General features: G+C 39.2%; 2 protein-coding genes across 5 annotated transcripts in view; both read left to right on the top strand.

Annotated features, from left to right (window-relative positions):
- patz1.L (POZ/BTB and AT hook containing zinc finger 1 L homeolog) overlaps positions 1–2,545 on the top strand; it is a 28,028-nt gene extending 25,483 nt beyond the window's left edge. For all 4 annotated transcript variants that reach the window (XM_018261631.2, XM_018261622.2, XM_018261620.2 and 1 more), the window contains one exon: positions 1,429–2,545. In XM_018261631.2, the coding sequence (XP_018117120.1) occupies positions 1,429–1,952 (524 nt within the window). In that variant the 3' untranslated portion in view covers positions 1,953–2,545. The remainder of the gene's footprint in view (positions 1–1,428) is intronic.
- A 9,705-nt stretch (positions 2,546–12,250) lies between these two features.
- On the top strand, positions 12,251–17,714 carry pik3ip1.L (phosphoinositide-3-kinase interacting protein 1 L homeolog). Its single transcript, NM_001095146.1, is given in 4 exon segments — positions 12,251–12,535; positions 15,253–15,432; positions 16,618–16,696; positions 16,848–17,714. Coding segments are annotated over 4 exon segments (483 nt in total). The 5' UTR covers positions 12,251–12,516; the 3' UTR covers positions 17,053–17,714.
- Positions 17,715–17,746: the final 32 nt, after the last annotated feature.

The raw sequence follows: 17,746 nt of genomic DNA, 5'->3' as shown, positions 1-17,746 counted from the left end.
GGTAAAAAAATAAAAGATGAAAAGCAATTGGAAAAAGCCTGCTATAGTGAATACAACACAATCTGAAAACAACTCAGCTGAAGTGTTTGGAAGGTGAAAAAAAAAACATTTAAAGTATCAAACGAATCTCATAGGAAAGGAGCTGATAAAACTAATTGTGTCCAGGTCTCTCTCATATGCTTTCTCCTGCCAAAGTATATAACTTCTCCAACATCTTTGTTTATATAAAATCTGAAACAGTTTTGTTAACTGATTGACCACCGTCATCTGATATATTGCTTTTCTACTTGTGTGAATTAAAACCCCTAAAAAGAGTGTAGATAGTAAAAGGGGTAGTTCAACTAAAGAGCTTCAGATGTTAGAACCCTGCCACAAATAAGCAGGCTGGCTGCTGCTGGGAATCTGGATGGGCTGTTTTGCTGTCAGGAACCTCCCTACTCTACTATATGCAGTAAAATGATATATATATTTCCAAAGCTCCTTTAATTTGTCTTGGGGCAAGTGACATCAGTTCTGAGAAGGAATTTTTTAGTGATGTCTGAAGCATTTGCAGCAAAACCATTTTCCAGAGCTTTTAGCAGATGATTTATCTGTAGGTATTGCTACGAGTTCCACCTAGTGGCAGAATTATCACACAAATTAATTATAGTTTAATAATAATTATAGTTATATGAACTAATAAAATATTAAACAAAATTCGGCAAAAAAGTGAGTGTCCCTTTTAAAGAAATAAAGAACAAGTAGGACTGTTTTGCAGTGAGCATTTGGATTGAAAACACAGCAGAAAGTACCTTTTAATTTGAGTACAGATACCTGTCCTCATGTAACCATGTTTTTACCCATCCTTAAATTGTATTCCTTTTTTTTTTATATATGTGTTTGTATGTATATATATATATATCACATTAGATTTCCTGCCAGAAAGCAAGACATGGTTGTAGTTTTATTCTTAAACTATAAAGGAAAGTTGTTATGATCACATAATTACCAGGAAATTCCCCATGCAGGAAACAAAAAAAAACAATGTGCCATCAAAACACCAAAATGTAAATAAGAGTGATAGTTACAATGAACCAAACAAGTTATAGCCTCTATTGTTTTTAGTTCCCATGTATAATATCCCCAGTTAATTTTTAGCTGGCCAGGTATGGGAGCCTTTATGGTATGATGCCCTGAAAAATCGTAGACTTAAGTGTTCTATTCTAATAAATAGTACATTTCTATTGTTCAGGATGTTTCTTCCAGCGCTACCTTTTTAATTATAGTGCCATGTGTGAGTTAGGCGGTATTTTGTTCCCAACAAACGGTACGCTATGGTATATATTAGCTACTGCCTCTTAAGTAAATGTCAGTTAAAAGGTTTCCTACATGAGGAATATGAAACTACTAAAGAAATTGCCTTTGTTTCCTCCCTTTCTTATCTGACAGATGGAGAGAAATGCCCGCATGGAGAACAGGAGAGCTCTGATTCTTATGGTGACCTTTCCGAAAGCAGTGATCTTAAATCCATAGAGAAGCAGAATGCGAATGGATCCTACTCAGCATGTGAACTGGTGATCCCGAAGAAAACTGAAGCGGAGCCTGAAAAGAGATACCCTTGCACAGAGTGTGGCAGCTTTTTCCGGTCCAAAGCCTATCTTAATAAGCACATCCAGAAAGTGCATGCCCGACCACTGGGGGCTGGACTTGGAGACTTGGGGCCTGCACTTGGCCCAACACTTGGGCCTACCCTTGGCCACTCATTGGGTCCTGCTTTAGGGCCCACCCTTGGCCCTGCTTTAGGTGCATCACTTGGGCCAGCTCTAGGATCTGCTTTGGCTTCTCCTTTCTCCCCTCAACAGAACATGTCACTGCTTGAATCATTTGGTTTTCAGATTGTTCAGTCTGCTTTTGCATCATCTCTTGTGGATCCTGAGGGGGAACAGCAGGGGATGAGCACAGAGGGAAAGTAGCAAATCTCAATGGACGAGGAGAGGACACAGCAGGGACTGCAGAGAAAGCTTTTCAGAATGAGCATGAGGGCATACTGACATAGAATAATCATGTACAATAGGTATTTTATAAGGGGAGAATGTTGTCCCAAAGCCTTGTAATGCATTCAAGAAAAAAAATGAGCAGGAAAAGGAAGCCAAAGGAGAAGCTTTCAGAGCAGGTGTATCCTGACCCTCAAATGTATTATTGATGATGGTGGGGAGACCATTTTTTCTATATTCATTAACTAGTTTCAATTCTAATGTGCCTCTGCTTTGCTCTTTGGATGATTGATTACGTTGAGGTTTCTGAAAGGAAGTTGAGAATATAAAAAAAATTTCTTTTTTCTTCTCCTAGTAATTTGAAATGCTTGATTTCCAGTCCAAGCCAGTGAGTGATTCCAAAATTACTTTGTATATCGGCAATTCCACACTAGCAAGAACCTGTAAGGTTTACAGGTCTGTGCGTGAGCACATGAAGTGCTTTTTCTGTGAATATTTTGTACTTTGCTGGAGATTGATAGTAATCCTGGACAGATCCAGCTTGTACTGTAATAAACACAACGATGTGCTTACTTGCTTTGTGCTGCTTTTTGTGTAGAACTCCATGAGTGTTTTTCGTTGCCCACCGACAAAACGAACGAGACAAGGATGGAGTCGCACGCGTCAAGATATAATTGGACTGAATGAAAAATAGGAGGTAACAACTACACAATCCGACTGTCGGATAAAGACGCTGCTTTCCGTGTCCACATCTGATAGTAGAGTCGCGTCGAATGTAATGTCGTTTTTACCATTTCATTCAGTCCAATTAGAATCCGGACACCTGCGTCTCCATCTGACTTGTCGTGTATGTTTTGTCGGCGGGCGTCGATCCGAAAAAAAAACATTGTGGAGTTCTACCATTAGACAATAATGAAAGGAGAAAATGAGTAAAGAAGTCAGTGGTCTTCTTCCAACTGTAATAGAAATACAGAGAGATAAAAAGAATTGTATGTGTTTAATGCTCTCAACAGAGAGGATAAATGTGGATAACATATATTTACAACTATAAGCCAGAGCACAATCTAAATTAATTAAAACTGCTACATGTCTCTGTTCATAACAAATAATTTCAACTACTGGTGCTTTTAAGGTGATCCTCTGGAATTAATGCAATTAGCCAATCCATTTCTAAGCACAAGGTAATATTATTTTGTGTTTTTAGCTACCTTGTCTCTAGTGTGAGTGTGAGGAAATGTGCCCATGCATTCCTGAGTAAGAGCCAAATTTAAGCACTGGATGTATTTGTTATTAGCAGAAACGTGCATAGTCATCCATATTCATTTAGTGCACTCTGTAATTCCCCTGTATTGGTTTTTATTTACTTTTCTAATATATTTATACTCGGGGATGCCAAGGATACACTGTGCACATTTTGTCTATTAGCACCAGTCACCAACAATGATGCATTACAGTTACACTGTAGACCTAGACCACACTGAATATTCCCCAGTCTGGTTCAACAAGGGGAATGTGAATAGATGACATGTACAGTGTGTGTGAGACCAGAAATCTAAACATCAATTCTGATTGCTCTATAACAATATTTGGATTTATTAAAGAAAATAATTAATTAATTTGAATCCTAAACATATGAAACATATGAATGATTCTGAATTAGTGTCATTTATATTGATCCCTTAGGAAATTTAGTTGATCACAAGTAATTGTTATTTATAGAAAATGTCAACATTATCTATAACTTTTTTGTGATTTCTTAGTTCGGACCCCAAAAAAAGGACGAAATATCAAATCCCTAAAGGCCATGGACAACTACAAATAATAGTTTTGGTCAAATCAAACTGATAGGCCTATTTGATCAAATTTACGGTAAATACTGTATCAAATATTTAGTAAACCTACAGGACAACCCATGTTATCATTGATAAATCTGTCCCTTAAGCTGGCCACAGATGTTCGGATTTTTAAAAGATCTTTTCGTTATCGTAAGACCAAGCTTATCTTGAAACAATAGTTTAAATGTACGATTTGTCCATCAACTAAAAAGACCATTTCAAGCAATGTTGTCTAGTTGAAGCCAAGAAAACTGAGGGTAGCTGCCTGCTTGGCCCTGCAAACAATTGTACAATAGATACATTTCACTGTGACCGATGAAAATTTTCTAACCTGGGTGATAAATTTTCTTACCGATGTCGGACGAAAAATCGTTAGATGCATGATCATTCGATTCCCACTAACCTTGCGATAATTTGACGGGTTGGTTGGATTGCACTAAAATTGGTCGTTCGCCAAAGAAAATCTTTGCGTCTATGGGGGGCTTTAGACCTAAGATAACGTTGAAAAAACTTTAAACCCCATGTTTTTACCCACCAGTATGTTGCAAGTAAATTATAAGGTTTACTGCATTGGTTAACATGACTAATTCAGACCTCCTTATCATGATCTACTGGCAAATTCACTTTAAGGGGGGAATGTGCCACTTAAACATTAGATGTAGCATTATGCTTAAAAGGGCAATATAAGTAAGGAGGTGTGTTCTGTCTTGCCTACGGCTCCGATAATATTCATATTGAAACATAAACATATAGCTGGCCATAGACGCAAAGATTTCCCTGCAATACCGGACAAATGATCGTACGTCCTCACCTCCCGACCTGCCACTAACCATTCAGATCAAACAAAGCAGTAAAGAACAGATAAGCCGATGTTCTGCCCCACAGCAATCGTAGGAAAGTTTTTGTCTGACAAAGCTGACAGTCTCCCACTGAAGACCGCCAATACATGCAGAGATATGATAGTCAGCAGACAGAAATCTTTTAACCTGTCCGATCGACTGGTGGCAAGATAAATGTTGGGACACTCCACACATGATCAGAAAATCGTATGAATCGAGGATTCGTACAATTGGATCTTTGCATCTATGGCCAGAAGGAAGATAAGATTTTGTGTTGCATACGGCCCATCTTATCTTCCTGTTATCTAGTTTTTAATCCTGTTCCTTTAGGTTTCTCTTTACCTATATGTTTAAACACTCTGCCCTCCTTTATGCTTTCTTTTTTATGTCCCGCTTTTCCTCCCAATCCCTTAGTTTTTTTGTTCCCTACACATGATTTCAGGTTTTCCCTTCTCACAAAACTTTTTTCTATTCATTACAGTGATCCCAGTCTATTTATATCATTATATTTCTGCCTAATGCTCCACAGCCCTTCATTAGTGAGCTCTCATGAACTTACACCTTACAACATCACTGCATAGGACACATTTATAATAATAACAAGTGCTGCTTTGTGGTTTGGGAGGTTGCGGTGTGTATAACATAAGTATTAGCCATTCAATATATTACAAAATAATGTTGGTGCCCATGCTTCCTACACTGGCACTGCTCTTTCTGTATTAACCCTTTCTTGCCCACAAAGCACATGTAATCACACATGGCTGATGGTTATACTTCAACTTATTGCTGCAATCTTTCCATCCACGTTGGCTGCTTTTAAACCAGCAGGTAAGCTCTGATTGGAGCAGTAAGATGGCGGTGGCAGTTAAACCTCACCTTCAGTCATCTGGCTCTTTTTCAGAGATAGGGGATAGGAGTGCCCTGGCATCAGTGACAGAAAATAGGACATTTAATAGTCCTGGTTTCCTGAATGGGAGCCTTATATCTGTATATTGCTCCTGCAGACCAAGAAGGTTCAGTTTTGTAGACGTTGGTGCTCTCCTAGGTAATGCAGATTATACTGAAGAGATTATATTTCACATTCGCTATTAACACTAACTGCTCTGCATTATGCACGCTCATTAGTTAGGTCAGAGATCAGCACACCCCAGAATGTGACCTTTGGTAGAGACATTACCATTTAATGGGAATTCTGTAAATAGTAGCATTTGAGTGCTCGAGCCATTCCTGCTTTAGAAGCTCACGAGCCATGCCTGTGATGGTCATGTAGTAAAGATGCAGCAGGGCTTACTATAACGGGCAGATTTATCATGGGTCACCACCTAAAACCTTCCAAATTGCTGTTTTAGTCAATGGGAGAAAAAACTCGAATCGAGTTTCTAAAATTCTAATTGAGTTTGATTTGAGTTTTCGGGTCAATCCATTCAGAATGTATCCTGGCTCCAGCATAAACGAAGAGGCAAATACTACTAAGGGGCATTGCTATGTTTGATATTTTGTCTTTCAAATGTTTGACTGAAGTAGCTCTAAGTACAAGGGTAGTTTGAATTCCAGACTACTGTTGTTAGAATGGTTTCATGGATAAAGCTTTAAGCAGTGTGGCAGCTCCATCTGTATATGACTGGACAATATGACTATTCTATGTACATGACAAATGTGGCCCTCATTCCTTGCTGTTCATTTTAGGCACTGTTTCTTAAACGTTGGACCAGTGACATTTATGGGGCCATCAATATTGTGGCTACCAAAAAGAAAATTTTCCTTATTCACTGTGTTAGTAACTTGTACTACTGTCTGCATACCTTTGCAACATTATTGTTATGCAATGAATTTCTTCTTATTTTGCTTCTTAAAAGAATCAAGGTGGTCTTATAAATTTCTATATATTTGAAGGATCACCTCTTAAAATTGTTTGTTAAATGTTAAGGAAAACATTAATGGAAGATAAGTGACTAATAAAAGTAGAAAAAGGTATCTGTTATTGCAAAATCGTCAGTACTATGGGTGATGTGAATGGCATGCTTTAATTATTTGAATGAATGGATAATGTGTCACTGTGTTAAAGGGTCAGTATACCATTATTTATTTTTTTTATTTGTGTTTGCCTAATGATGGTATGAAGAGGGGAGAGAGCTATAGTTATAGTTTTAGGCTGCCTAGTAACATCATTTCTTTTCACCACCACATCATCACATTTTTATTTCGTTTTCATCTCCCTACAAGAAGCCAGCATAAACCATGCTTAGCTGTTAAGAGGGCATAGTGTAATCCCACTAGGGCATGAGCAGCTAAAAACTGATGCTATTTTCCACAGGCATGGATGCATCAAGGACAGCTCCATTTTTCGTACCCTGATTAAAGTAATATTTAAACGAAGGTAGCCAGCATAGGTGTCCCCTGTACTAAAGTCACATTAACAGGCATTTAAGAGGTCTAGGATGCTATGTTTATCAGTTGGAAATATAAAGGTGATTTGTGAATGCTGTGCTGCTGCAATGAGTGTGGTGCTGTGTTAATGAATGTACAAGAAGTTTCATACAATGAAATCAGTGTATGGTTACCAAGGTTTTATGTATGAGGGCTTTGTGGTGATCTACATACTACAAATAATATAATTAAACTAGAGCAAATAACCCTTTAATATACCTTTTAGTATGTTCTAAAATGGCTAATTATTAGCAACGTTTCAATTGACCTTCCTTTTTTTTTTTTTCTTTTTTTTTTTTAATTATTTGCTTCTTCTGACTCTTTCCAGCTTTTAAATGGGGGTCACTGACCCCATTTAAAAAGCAAATGCTCTGTAAGGTTACAAATTTATTGTTGTTGTGACTTTTTATGACTCACATTGCTTTTCAGACCCTCTCTTAATTATGTTCCTGTCTTTTTTTTAATCAGTGCATGTTTGTTAGGCTAATTTGGACCCTAGAAACCAGATTGCTGAAATTGCAAACCGGGCAGCTGCTCAGTAAAAAGCTAAATAACTCAAAAAACAAATTATAAAAAATCAATTGTAAATTATTTGAGTATCATGTTCTACATCTTACTAAATGTTAACTCCAAGGTGAACCCGCTCTTATTCCAGTTTCTTATGCAAATCAATGCATGGTTGCTAGGTTAATTTTTGACCCTAGCAACCAGATTGCTAAAATTGCTAACTCATGAGCTGCTGAATAAAAAGCTAAATAACTCAAAAACCACAAATAATAAAAAAATGAAAGCCAGTTGCAAATTGTCTCAGAATATCCCTCTCTACATCATACTAAAAGTTAATTCAAAGGTGAACAAAGTGGCAGAGAGACATTCCAGATTTGGATGAGAAGGGGAAGTTTGCTCTGTAGCTGGTCCCAGAGTTGTCTATTTCTATGAGAGTAAATCCAATCAAGTGGAGCGCTCACCTCCCTAATACACACTTTTGTAGTGCCAGGTGCTGTACTGTGAGACCCACTCCTGTCACTGGGTCAAATCGATATCCAAAAGAAAACCAGTAGCACACTGAGTCAGGTTGCAGTTGTGTTCAAAAAAAGAATTATTTTATTAAGCCCATATGCAAAAAGGCTGACTCAGTGTGCTACTGGTTTTCTTTTGGATATTTCTATGAGAGTGTGATATATCGATATATATTGAATAGGGCATATTTGACTCCATACCGCCTGGTTAAAATTTATGACAATGTATACGACCAATATCCTAAATGTAGGGACGAGATAGGCTCTCTATTCAATGTCTTCCTGTCTTGTGTCTGGGGGCTAAGTGCGGCTACACCGAGAGGATATCAGCACAAAAATGCATGCTTTTGTGTTTTCTGCATTAGTATCCACTTACTGAACTGCACTGAGGCGACGCTGTGGAGCTACACACAGTATATAGTAGCAGATACGCTTCTCTCCACCTGCATACAAAACACAAGCAGACAATACGCCCAGTGTGCCCTTGTCCTAAAGGATAATATGGAAAGGCTGGATCAATGTTAATAAATTACAGATAAATATTGTGGAAAAGACACTTCAAAAAAAGAATTATTAGAGAATACAGTATATACTCACATATATACTCTATTTAATGGAATGGATTAAACAAATGAATTAGTTCTATATAGAAGCATAGGCCCATAGGTATGAGTAGCAGCAAAGATGTTGTTATGGTTAGACACTGAATAAGAGACCTGCTCTTGTCTCTGTGGGCAGTTGCTTTATCTGCAAATTGTCTTACCACTCGTTGACCACTACTGCAGGAATATTTGTTGATGGATGCTGCATCCAAATATAACCACTGTATCTTGCTCATGAGGGAGATCGCTGCTTTAAACTGTACTGTATAGTATAATCCCCAAAGCTACGATAGAAAGGACAGAAGATTTTATCACTTGCAAAATATGTTTACATATAAATATACTACATCTATGTTACCAGATATGAATAATTGGTATGAATGAACCAGCATTAATTTTAAGAGAAATGAGCTGCGGAATCCAAATGTGAGCTGATTGGCTATTTGGTAGCCCCTATGTGGACTGGCAGCCTACAGGAGGCTCTGTTTAGCAGTACACCTGGTTTTTACACAACCAAAACATCCAAGTCAGGAATTCAAAAATAAGCACCTGGTTCAAGGCCACCGGGAGCAAATTTTTTCATAAGCCATTGGTTCAGAATCACAGCTCAACCATGTTCTTATCAACACTTATGCCCCTTTTGCTACTGGCTTTTATTCCATATAGGGGCAATTGAATGCTGTGTGCTGCCAAAAGTGACATTGCAAAGCAGTATTGTGGGAGGGGATGTGTCCTATTAATTGATGCCACATTCCACTATATTAAAATCTATGAGTGGCATATCTAGCTTTGGGGACTGGTTGCTGATCAGGAGCATACCTTTTCTTCTTCTTGTCCCAGGAACTATAATATTTTTGGCAGTTTGCAAGTTATCTATGTTTTCTCTATTTTTAGTTTATAACTGTTTCATGTATGTCCTTTTATCATATTATTTTTGTATATGCACCGTTCACTTTTTAGAATATTAAATACAAAATGTAATGAGGTGTGGGCTTGTTGCTCTATTGAACTCATAGTCTAAAAGAGTGTGTGTGACTGTAAGGGGCACATTTACTAAGGGTCGAAGTGAATTTTCGATGTCAAAAACTGCAAATTTCGAAGTAATTTTTGGGTACTTCGACCATCAAATTGGCCAAAATTCAATTCAAATTGAAAAAACGTTGAATATTCGACCATTTGAAAATCAAAGTACTGTCTCTTTAAAAAACTTTGACCGACATTTCGCCACCTTAAACCTGCCGAATTACTATGTTAGCCTATGGGGACCTCCTAGAACCTATAGCCAGTATTTGGCTAAGTTTTTAGAAGTCAAAGTTTTTTTTTGGAAAATTGTTTAATTGATCGATTTGAATTAAAACAGCTAAACTGACTCAAAAAAAACTTCGACTATCGAATTTCTCCAATTCGATGGTCGAATTTCGAAGTTTTACCACTTTGAAATTCGACCCTTAGTAAATGTGCCCCTAAGTGTATATTAACCCTTTTGACTGCTGAAAAGGTCTGTCTGTATCAATACAAACAATCCATTTATGGTATCTCTCTGCTCTGTACACTCACTGGCCTTCTACCGTGGATCTGAACACGCTTTAGCATAAACATGGTGTTATTCCATGGCATGTGGCTATTTTTTATAACAATCATGGACCCCTTAGGAAGAACTATGAAGACACCTGTCTTTGTTCCTGTTCACTTGAATGTGAAATGTGCTGCCTGTGGCAAACAATAATTGGGTACATAAAACAGTGTTGCCTCTACGGGCAGAGCTGACATTTTGACTGCTGTGTTTCTCCCTGAGAGGAGAGTGGCAGTCACAGACAGCTTTGAACCAAATGAAAACCTTAATATTTACATTTGAAGAAAAAAATAATTCCTGTGGAAAACAACATCATCTTCAGCTGTCCTGTGACCCCCCCCCTTCAAATCCAGATCCTGCAAAAAGTACTAGGATTCATTGTGAAACCAGGGGTAAACTACAAATGCTCGAAAGCAAACTTCCAAAACAAGATATACTGTAGGCATGAAATAAACGTAGCAAAATATGAAAACAAAGTGTTTTCATGGCTATCCTATATTTTTGTTTTTCATGTTTTAATAACATGGGCACCAAACATAATTTTTACTCAAGATGGTGAAATATCAAGGCAGGCAGGACCCAGGTCTGGACTAGGGTTGTCACCTGGCTGGTATTTTACCGGCCTGGCCGGTAAAAATGATGCTTCATGCCAATGTTACTACGGAATGTTACTAGGAAAAAACAGCAAGAATATAGGCAGAAAGGTATTTTTTTTCAGAAAAGGTGGCAACCCTAGTCTGGACTGAGAGTAGGCCCTTTAATTTCAGGTACACAGAGACCAAATAGGGTTGCCACCTTTTCTGGAAAAATGACTGGCCTTCCTATATACTTATCTTTTTTCCCTATTAATAAAATTGGGATCAACCATTATTTTTAGAGGCCAGGCTGATAAAAATACCGGCCAGGTGTAGGGTTGCCACCTTTTCCTATATTTGTTACTGGCTGGTGGGGGCGGGAACAAAAGGAGCGGGCCGTGACGCAATCAGGGGCGAGCCATGACGCGGAGAACCGAAGACGGAGGACAAAAGCTACATTACAGGGGATTGGGGGCAGTCCGAGGGGGTCTTTTTGATGGGTATTACAAATTTACCGGCAGCTACATTGCCGGTAAATTTGTAATACCGGCCCTGACCTTGGCAGGTGTTTTAGTGGCCAGGGGGCAACCCTAGCCAGGTGGCAACCCTAAGGCCCAATCAGCCCACACATAGACCCAAACAGCCTCCTTACTGACTTTCTATGGCACCTTATAGCAGCCCCTCTGGCATTTGCCAGAACCCACAGATTGCCAGTCCGGGCCTGGCAGGACCACTTGCTCTCAATGCAAAGCAGGGTTGTTTGTAGCCACTCTCAGAACAACACAAATGCTTGTACATACATGAACAGTATTGAACGTTTTGTGAAAGGCATTGGTGGTTCCCCTCTAAAAAAAAAAAAACCAGTGCTGACACACTGCAGTACTAAACAGCAGTTAAGGATAGAGGAAAAATAGCAGCGCTAAAGGAACTATTGGCTGATCCATTCCTTCAGTCGCCTCACACAAATCAAGAGCGAACCAGCCCAAACCGGTTTCCTCCAACACGTTGTTGTTTTGGCTGAAAGCTCTGCCTGTGCCCTTGCACCCGATACCAGAACATGGTGTTCCGTTCAAGGCCATTGCCGCCGAGTATATGTGCGTTACGCAGCTTACAAGAAATTAGAAGCATTCGCCTATATTATAAACGTGTGGTGCCCTCAACAGTTTCACAGCTATTTCTAGACACAGCCATTTCTGAATCATTTCCCCAGTTTCGTCGGCTGCAGCGGAGGGATTTAGGAGCTGTCGTTTTGTTATAGCGAGGGGGACACAGACCACATATATATATATGTAACAGAGTACAGCAAGGGTTAAATGCTATCATTTATAACAGAACCAGGGACAGTAATGGAAGCGACTTGTATAAGTAAAATGGAGCCCAGCCTGACAGGGCTAAATAGGTAGAAGTGTGGCACAGGCGAGAGAGCCCGCCTCCACGGCAGCTCACTGTTCAATCCCAGCAGAGCAGGCGATGTGTCGGCCTATTGGGGCTCAGCCCAAAACATGAGGGGAGGTACAAGCACGAGAAAAACAATCCTAGAAAAGTCAGTGAAGGAATCACAGCAGCAGCCACCAAAGAAAAGAGTCAGAGCCTAGAGGAAATTTCAGGGATCGAGCGAGACCATGTGTGTGAGGAAGTTAACGCACCTGCTCGTTCTGCTGCTCAGCGCGGAGATGCTGACAGGGACACCCGGTGGGTAAAGCATGGGGGACGCAGTGCTTATTACACAGAGATAACCTAACTAGCCACATTCACAGGGGGTGATCGGACGGCTGAAACACAGCTATTTGTCCGTACAGTCGCTAGCATCTACTGACTGCCGATATTAGTTACCTCATAGTCATGAAGCATACTGGGTTGTGCCAATTCTCTATGACTTGCATTGAAAGTGCACCAAATGTTACGCAGACAGCCCAGCTGCGCGTTTACAAAATGTTCCCTGTGGCGATCCTTCCTATAAAACTTCTCCTGCAGCTGTTTTACCGTAATGCTCGATAGTGGGTGACCTTTTGACGTAAACTCCAGGCTCCCTACAGTGATTTGTATGTGCTTTTATACACAAAGACAAGAGACCTTTAAACGCTGCCTTTCTGACTGCAGTGCCACCAAACACTTCATTCCGTGAACTTGTTTTTCACGCTATTCGCGAGCTGATTGGCTCTTCTTGTCTCTGAGCCTCTCTACATTGTTGAGCGTTTCCATTTCCTAATCAGTAAACAAGGTGACGCGCTGAACGAATGGCTACTCCCAGGTTTTATCACGAGGCGTCTTTTCACGAAGTATTGAAGAAAAAAAAAAAGTAGTTTTTCAAGTCCATTGCTGAAAAACAAGCCAGCAATGTGACAGCTATGCAGTCAAATCTGAGTGCAATTTATTTTCAGGTTTGCTTTTATCTTGCTGATTTTTTTTTTCAGTTTCACTTTTATGTAAAAGCAACAGATGCAGCGCGATGTATGGGTCAGGAAAAACTTAAAAGGGGTTGTTTACCTTCAAACAACTAGTTTTTTTCAGATAGATCACCTGAAATAATGACCTTTTCTAATTACTTTCTATTTTCTGTGTGTTATTCTAATATTGAAGTGTAAAGTGTAATTTTTTTCACCACTGGGGGTCGCCGACCCTGTAAACTGTTCTAAATTGATACATTTAGCTGATACATGTATTATCTTTATCCCTGCTGAGCAGAATCTCTAGGTTACAAGCAGCTGTTAGACTTGATACAATAGTTGCTAATACTCCAAAGATGCTGCTGAAAATTGTATCAACTGAATGTTGCAAAATTTAGTTTAGAGTCTGCACCTGAATTACTGAGCTGCCAGACTGAAACACCATAGACAGGAACATTCAACTTTAAACTTAGATTTTGGAAAAAAAGTAAAAAATAAATAATGGAAAGTAATTGAAAAAAAGTCTTTATTTCTGGGGAACAATCCGTAAAGGTGGCCATAGACTCAAAGATCCGCTCGTTTGGCGACATCGCCAAACGATCGGATCTTTCCCCGATATTCCACTAACGGTATGGCCGAACGTTCGAATTACGATGCGCCAAGGGGCTCCGACGGGTCGGTCAGTTAAAAATCCAACCTTCCCGATCGATATCGTGGCCAGATATTGATCGGGAAGACCCGTCGGAAGCCCCCATACACGGGCAGATAAGCTGTCAAATCGGTCCAAACGACCGATATCGGCAGCTTTATCTGCCCGTCTATGCCCACCTTTAACAACTGAGCTGAAAAAAGTTTTTGGAAGGTGAACAACCCCTTTGATCTGCACCCAACCTTAAACCACAAAACCTATATTAACCTGCAAAACCTTAATCCTCACCCTACACTAACTTGCAAACCCAACCAGCAAAATGTTTCCATAGTAAGACCCCACTCACGTTTTCCTGCTTTGATGTTGCCATAGTTGGACTCCCACCTATGTCTTCCTACTTTGTAGGTACTTCTGCATATGTCTCTGGTTTACATTTTCAAAGAGACAGTACATGATAAATTTCGATATTCACATTTTTTTCAAATTCGAATCAAATTTTGGGCTATTCCCTAGTCGAAGTACACAAAAAAATAGCTCGGAATTCGAATTTTTTGAATCTGAAAATTCACCTCAACCTTTGATAAATCTGCCCCCATCTGTATAGTTTTGAAACTACATCTCTTGTGTTTTCGTGTCAATGCCATGCAATTTATAACTAATCTAGGAATTACATGAGGAACAACCGAGGATGGGTAGCCATTACATGAGTTGTAGGTAACCGCGCTGGCACATAGATCAAATAAGAGGGGTACATGTTTATAACTTGGTTCATTTGAGAAAATCTAAAAGTACAGCCAAGGCTGCAAACATAAGCAATCAGAATCATTTACCCTCTCCAAGTTTATACTTCTTTATATATAAGATCTGAGCACACACGGTCTCCCTCTTAGTAGTGAATGTTAAAACTCTAAAGATTAAATGGGTGGTTCACCTTTATGTTCAATTTTAGTATGTTATAGAATGGCCAGTTCTAAGCAGCTTTACAATTGGCCTTCATTTTTTATAGTTTTTGCATTATTTGCCTTTTTCTTCTGACTCTTTCCAGCTTTCAAATGAGGGGGTCATTGGCCTCATCTAAAAAACATGATCTGTAAGGCTTCAAATATATTGTTATTGATATTTTTATTACTGATCTTTTGATTCAGGCCCTCTCATATTCCAATGTCTTATTTAAATCTTTACATGGTTGCTAGGGTAATTTGGACCCTAGAAACCAGATTTCTGTAAACTGGAGAGCTGCTGAATAAAAAGTTAAATAACTGAAAAACCACAAATCATAAATGAAAACCAACTGCAAATTGTCTCCACATTTTTTACATCACTATTTAAAAAATAGCATTTTCTTACTGGTATTGTGCTTCCTTATTTAACAGCTCCTGCTGTGACTGAATTACCACAGAACCAAATCGAGCTGACAGAATCTGCGCCGCTTCATAAAGAGCCTGAACAAACTCTACAGACACAGGAGCAGCCAGTTGTTGCACAGCCTGTAATTAGCATTAGCGAACGGGTGCAGGTTAATCGCAAAGAGAAAAAGGATCTTGGAACGCTAGGTAATATTCTGTTCTCTGCATAAATGGTATAAGGCAGGAACCAGATACATTTGAAAGAAATGTATTTTCAGATCGGTTTCTCAGTATGTATTTAGATTGCAGGTGCTAGGGTAAAATAAACCATACATGGATACTTTTAACGTGGTTGTAAGGTCAGTCAAGAGTTATTTGTCTAACATCTGCCCCAAATGTTATCTGGGCCACCCTTATGTGTCAACAAATAAACGTTCCTCTCAAGAGCTCAGCTGTACTCAGCTCAGTTGATGTTTTGGAAGTAAATAGTATAGCAAATAAAGCTGTCTGTACGCAATGGGATCTTTTACCAGACAATCGGATCACAGTTTGATTTGGCCACCCATGTTGTGAGCCAAATTGGTCTGATCAGATCATACAGTGGGTCTACACAGTCAATATCAGTGCAACAATGTGGTCCTTGCCCATCAGAGGTTTCTTAAAACTTGCCAAATAGATATATGAAAGATTTCCAGCCAGATATTGGAAAAACCCGTCTGAGGGGCCAGTAAGCTGCTCACTCACACTTGAGGGGGCCAAGTCACCAGCTTTTATCACCCGCATACAAGCATTTTTTCAGCATCCTGCTGCATTTTAAGGTATTTGGCACTATTTCAGAGTATATGAACAGTAATGCATACTGAATTCACAAAAATACATATAAACAGAATACAAGGGTTTCGATGTGTTCACTGTGCATTTCAATGAAAGATATGCAAATTCATAATTTCTGATGTGAAGCTAATCAATTCTGAACCCTAGTCTGCATATTCATGTAATGAGATAATTATAAATGATTGCATCATCCGCGAACAAAACATTATCACATGCAGTTGGCTGTGAAATTAAGGGGCATATTATTATTAACACTGATGATGTTGCCAATAGCTACCAATCAGATTTTTGCCTTTGTTAAATAACTAGTAGGTTACTGTTCAAATTGAATTGCTGATTGGTTGCTATTGGCAACATCACCGGTAATGTTTATCTCCAATGTCAATTAATATGCCTTAAACTGTTCCAAACAAATCTGAATCCTAAAAGAAATAATGGGATTTGGCCTAATCCGGAATTAGGTACAGCTGGAGAATATCTGATTCATACGATTATCAGAAAACATGCCAAAATATAGGTTATGTCTCTTAACTTCTCATACTTCTTCCCTCACTTCAGGTTACGTTCTGGGAATCCTCATGGTAGTGATAATCATTGCAATCGGCAGTGGCATTATTGTTGGATACATATATAAAAGGTAAATTGACAATGTAGCATGCTGTTTACATTCTAGCATTATTTCTCTTTCCCTACTGTATGCTCACTGATGGCCTAGCATTTTTGCATATACCTTAGTAATGTTCTTTTATCTGAATTCTTCATTGATCATTCTGCATTCTCTTCTTTAGAGGCAGGGATCTAAAACAGCAGCATAATCAACAGGTGGAGGAGCGACGGCTTCAGCTCATGAATCTACCACTCTCTGCATTCTTAAATCCCACATGTGATATTGTTGATGAGAATAATATAGAGGTGCTGTCCAATCATACCCCAAACACAACACAGGATGGTGTAGCTCCTCTAATGGGCCGTGCAGGGACCCCTGGAGCATGAATTAGGTACATATGGACAGATGACTAATAACCTACAAGGAGCGTGACAAAAGATGGTACCTTCGCACATTGCAGTTCTGTGACATTGCTGTGCAGGAACAGTGTCAAGGGAAGCATCATCTTTTCCCAGATATTTTTTTAGGTGTACACTTTTGCGCCTGGTTTTTTTGTTATCAACATATGCCATCAAGCTTTCTGTCAATGGCTAGAGACTGCTTACGCCAACCCTTCTTTGTTGCTCTTAGACGGGAGCCTAGAGGTCTTTGCATAGAGGATTATGGGGAAAAAAGTTCTGTTGACAAGTTTTATGTGCTTTTGACTTCATGGACTTTGGGAACAAGAAATGCCTAGAGAGGTGCTCTCCTGCTAACTATGTTGGCATATGGCACAAGATTCTTGGAAAAACTAAATGGTGTGAACTACTACAATTTCATGTATGCAGCATCTAGTAGGTGAAAAACCTTGAAGCATGCCACACTGATTATGGGTCCAGTCATCATGACAAATCCTGGGTGTAAACGTGGAGGTCCCTTCCCACACTCAGACTTGTGCTGCTGACGTTTAAACTGGACAAAATCAAATGTACAAACTTTATGAAAAGTGTATTTTTTTTTTTTTTTATACAAGCCTTTTGTTTCTATAAATAAAACATCTTTGACATTGCCTGTCACTCATTTATAAACAAGCAAACAGTT

Source organism: Xenopus laevis, chromosome 1L, assembly GCF_017654675.1.
Source record: "Xenopus laevis strain J_2021 chromosome 1L, Xenopus_laevis_v10.1, whole genome shotgun sequence".
In the NCBI taxonomy this organism is placed as follows: Eukaryota; Metazoa; Chordata; class Amphibia; order Anura; family Pipidae; genus Xenopus; species Xenopus laevis.
This window is presented reverse-complemented; position numbering and strand designations above follow the sequence as displayed.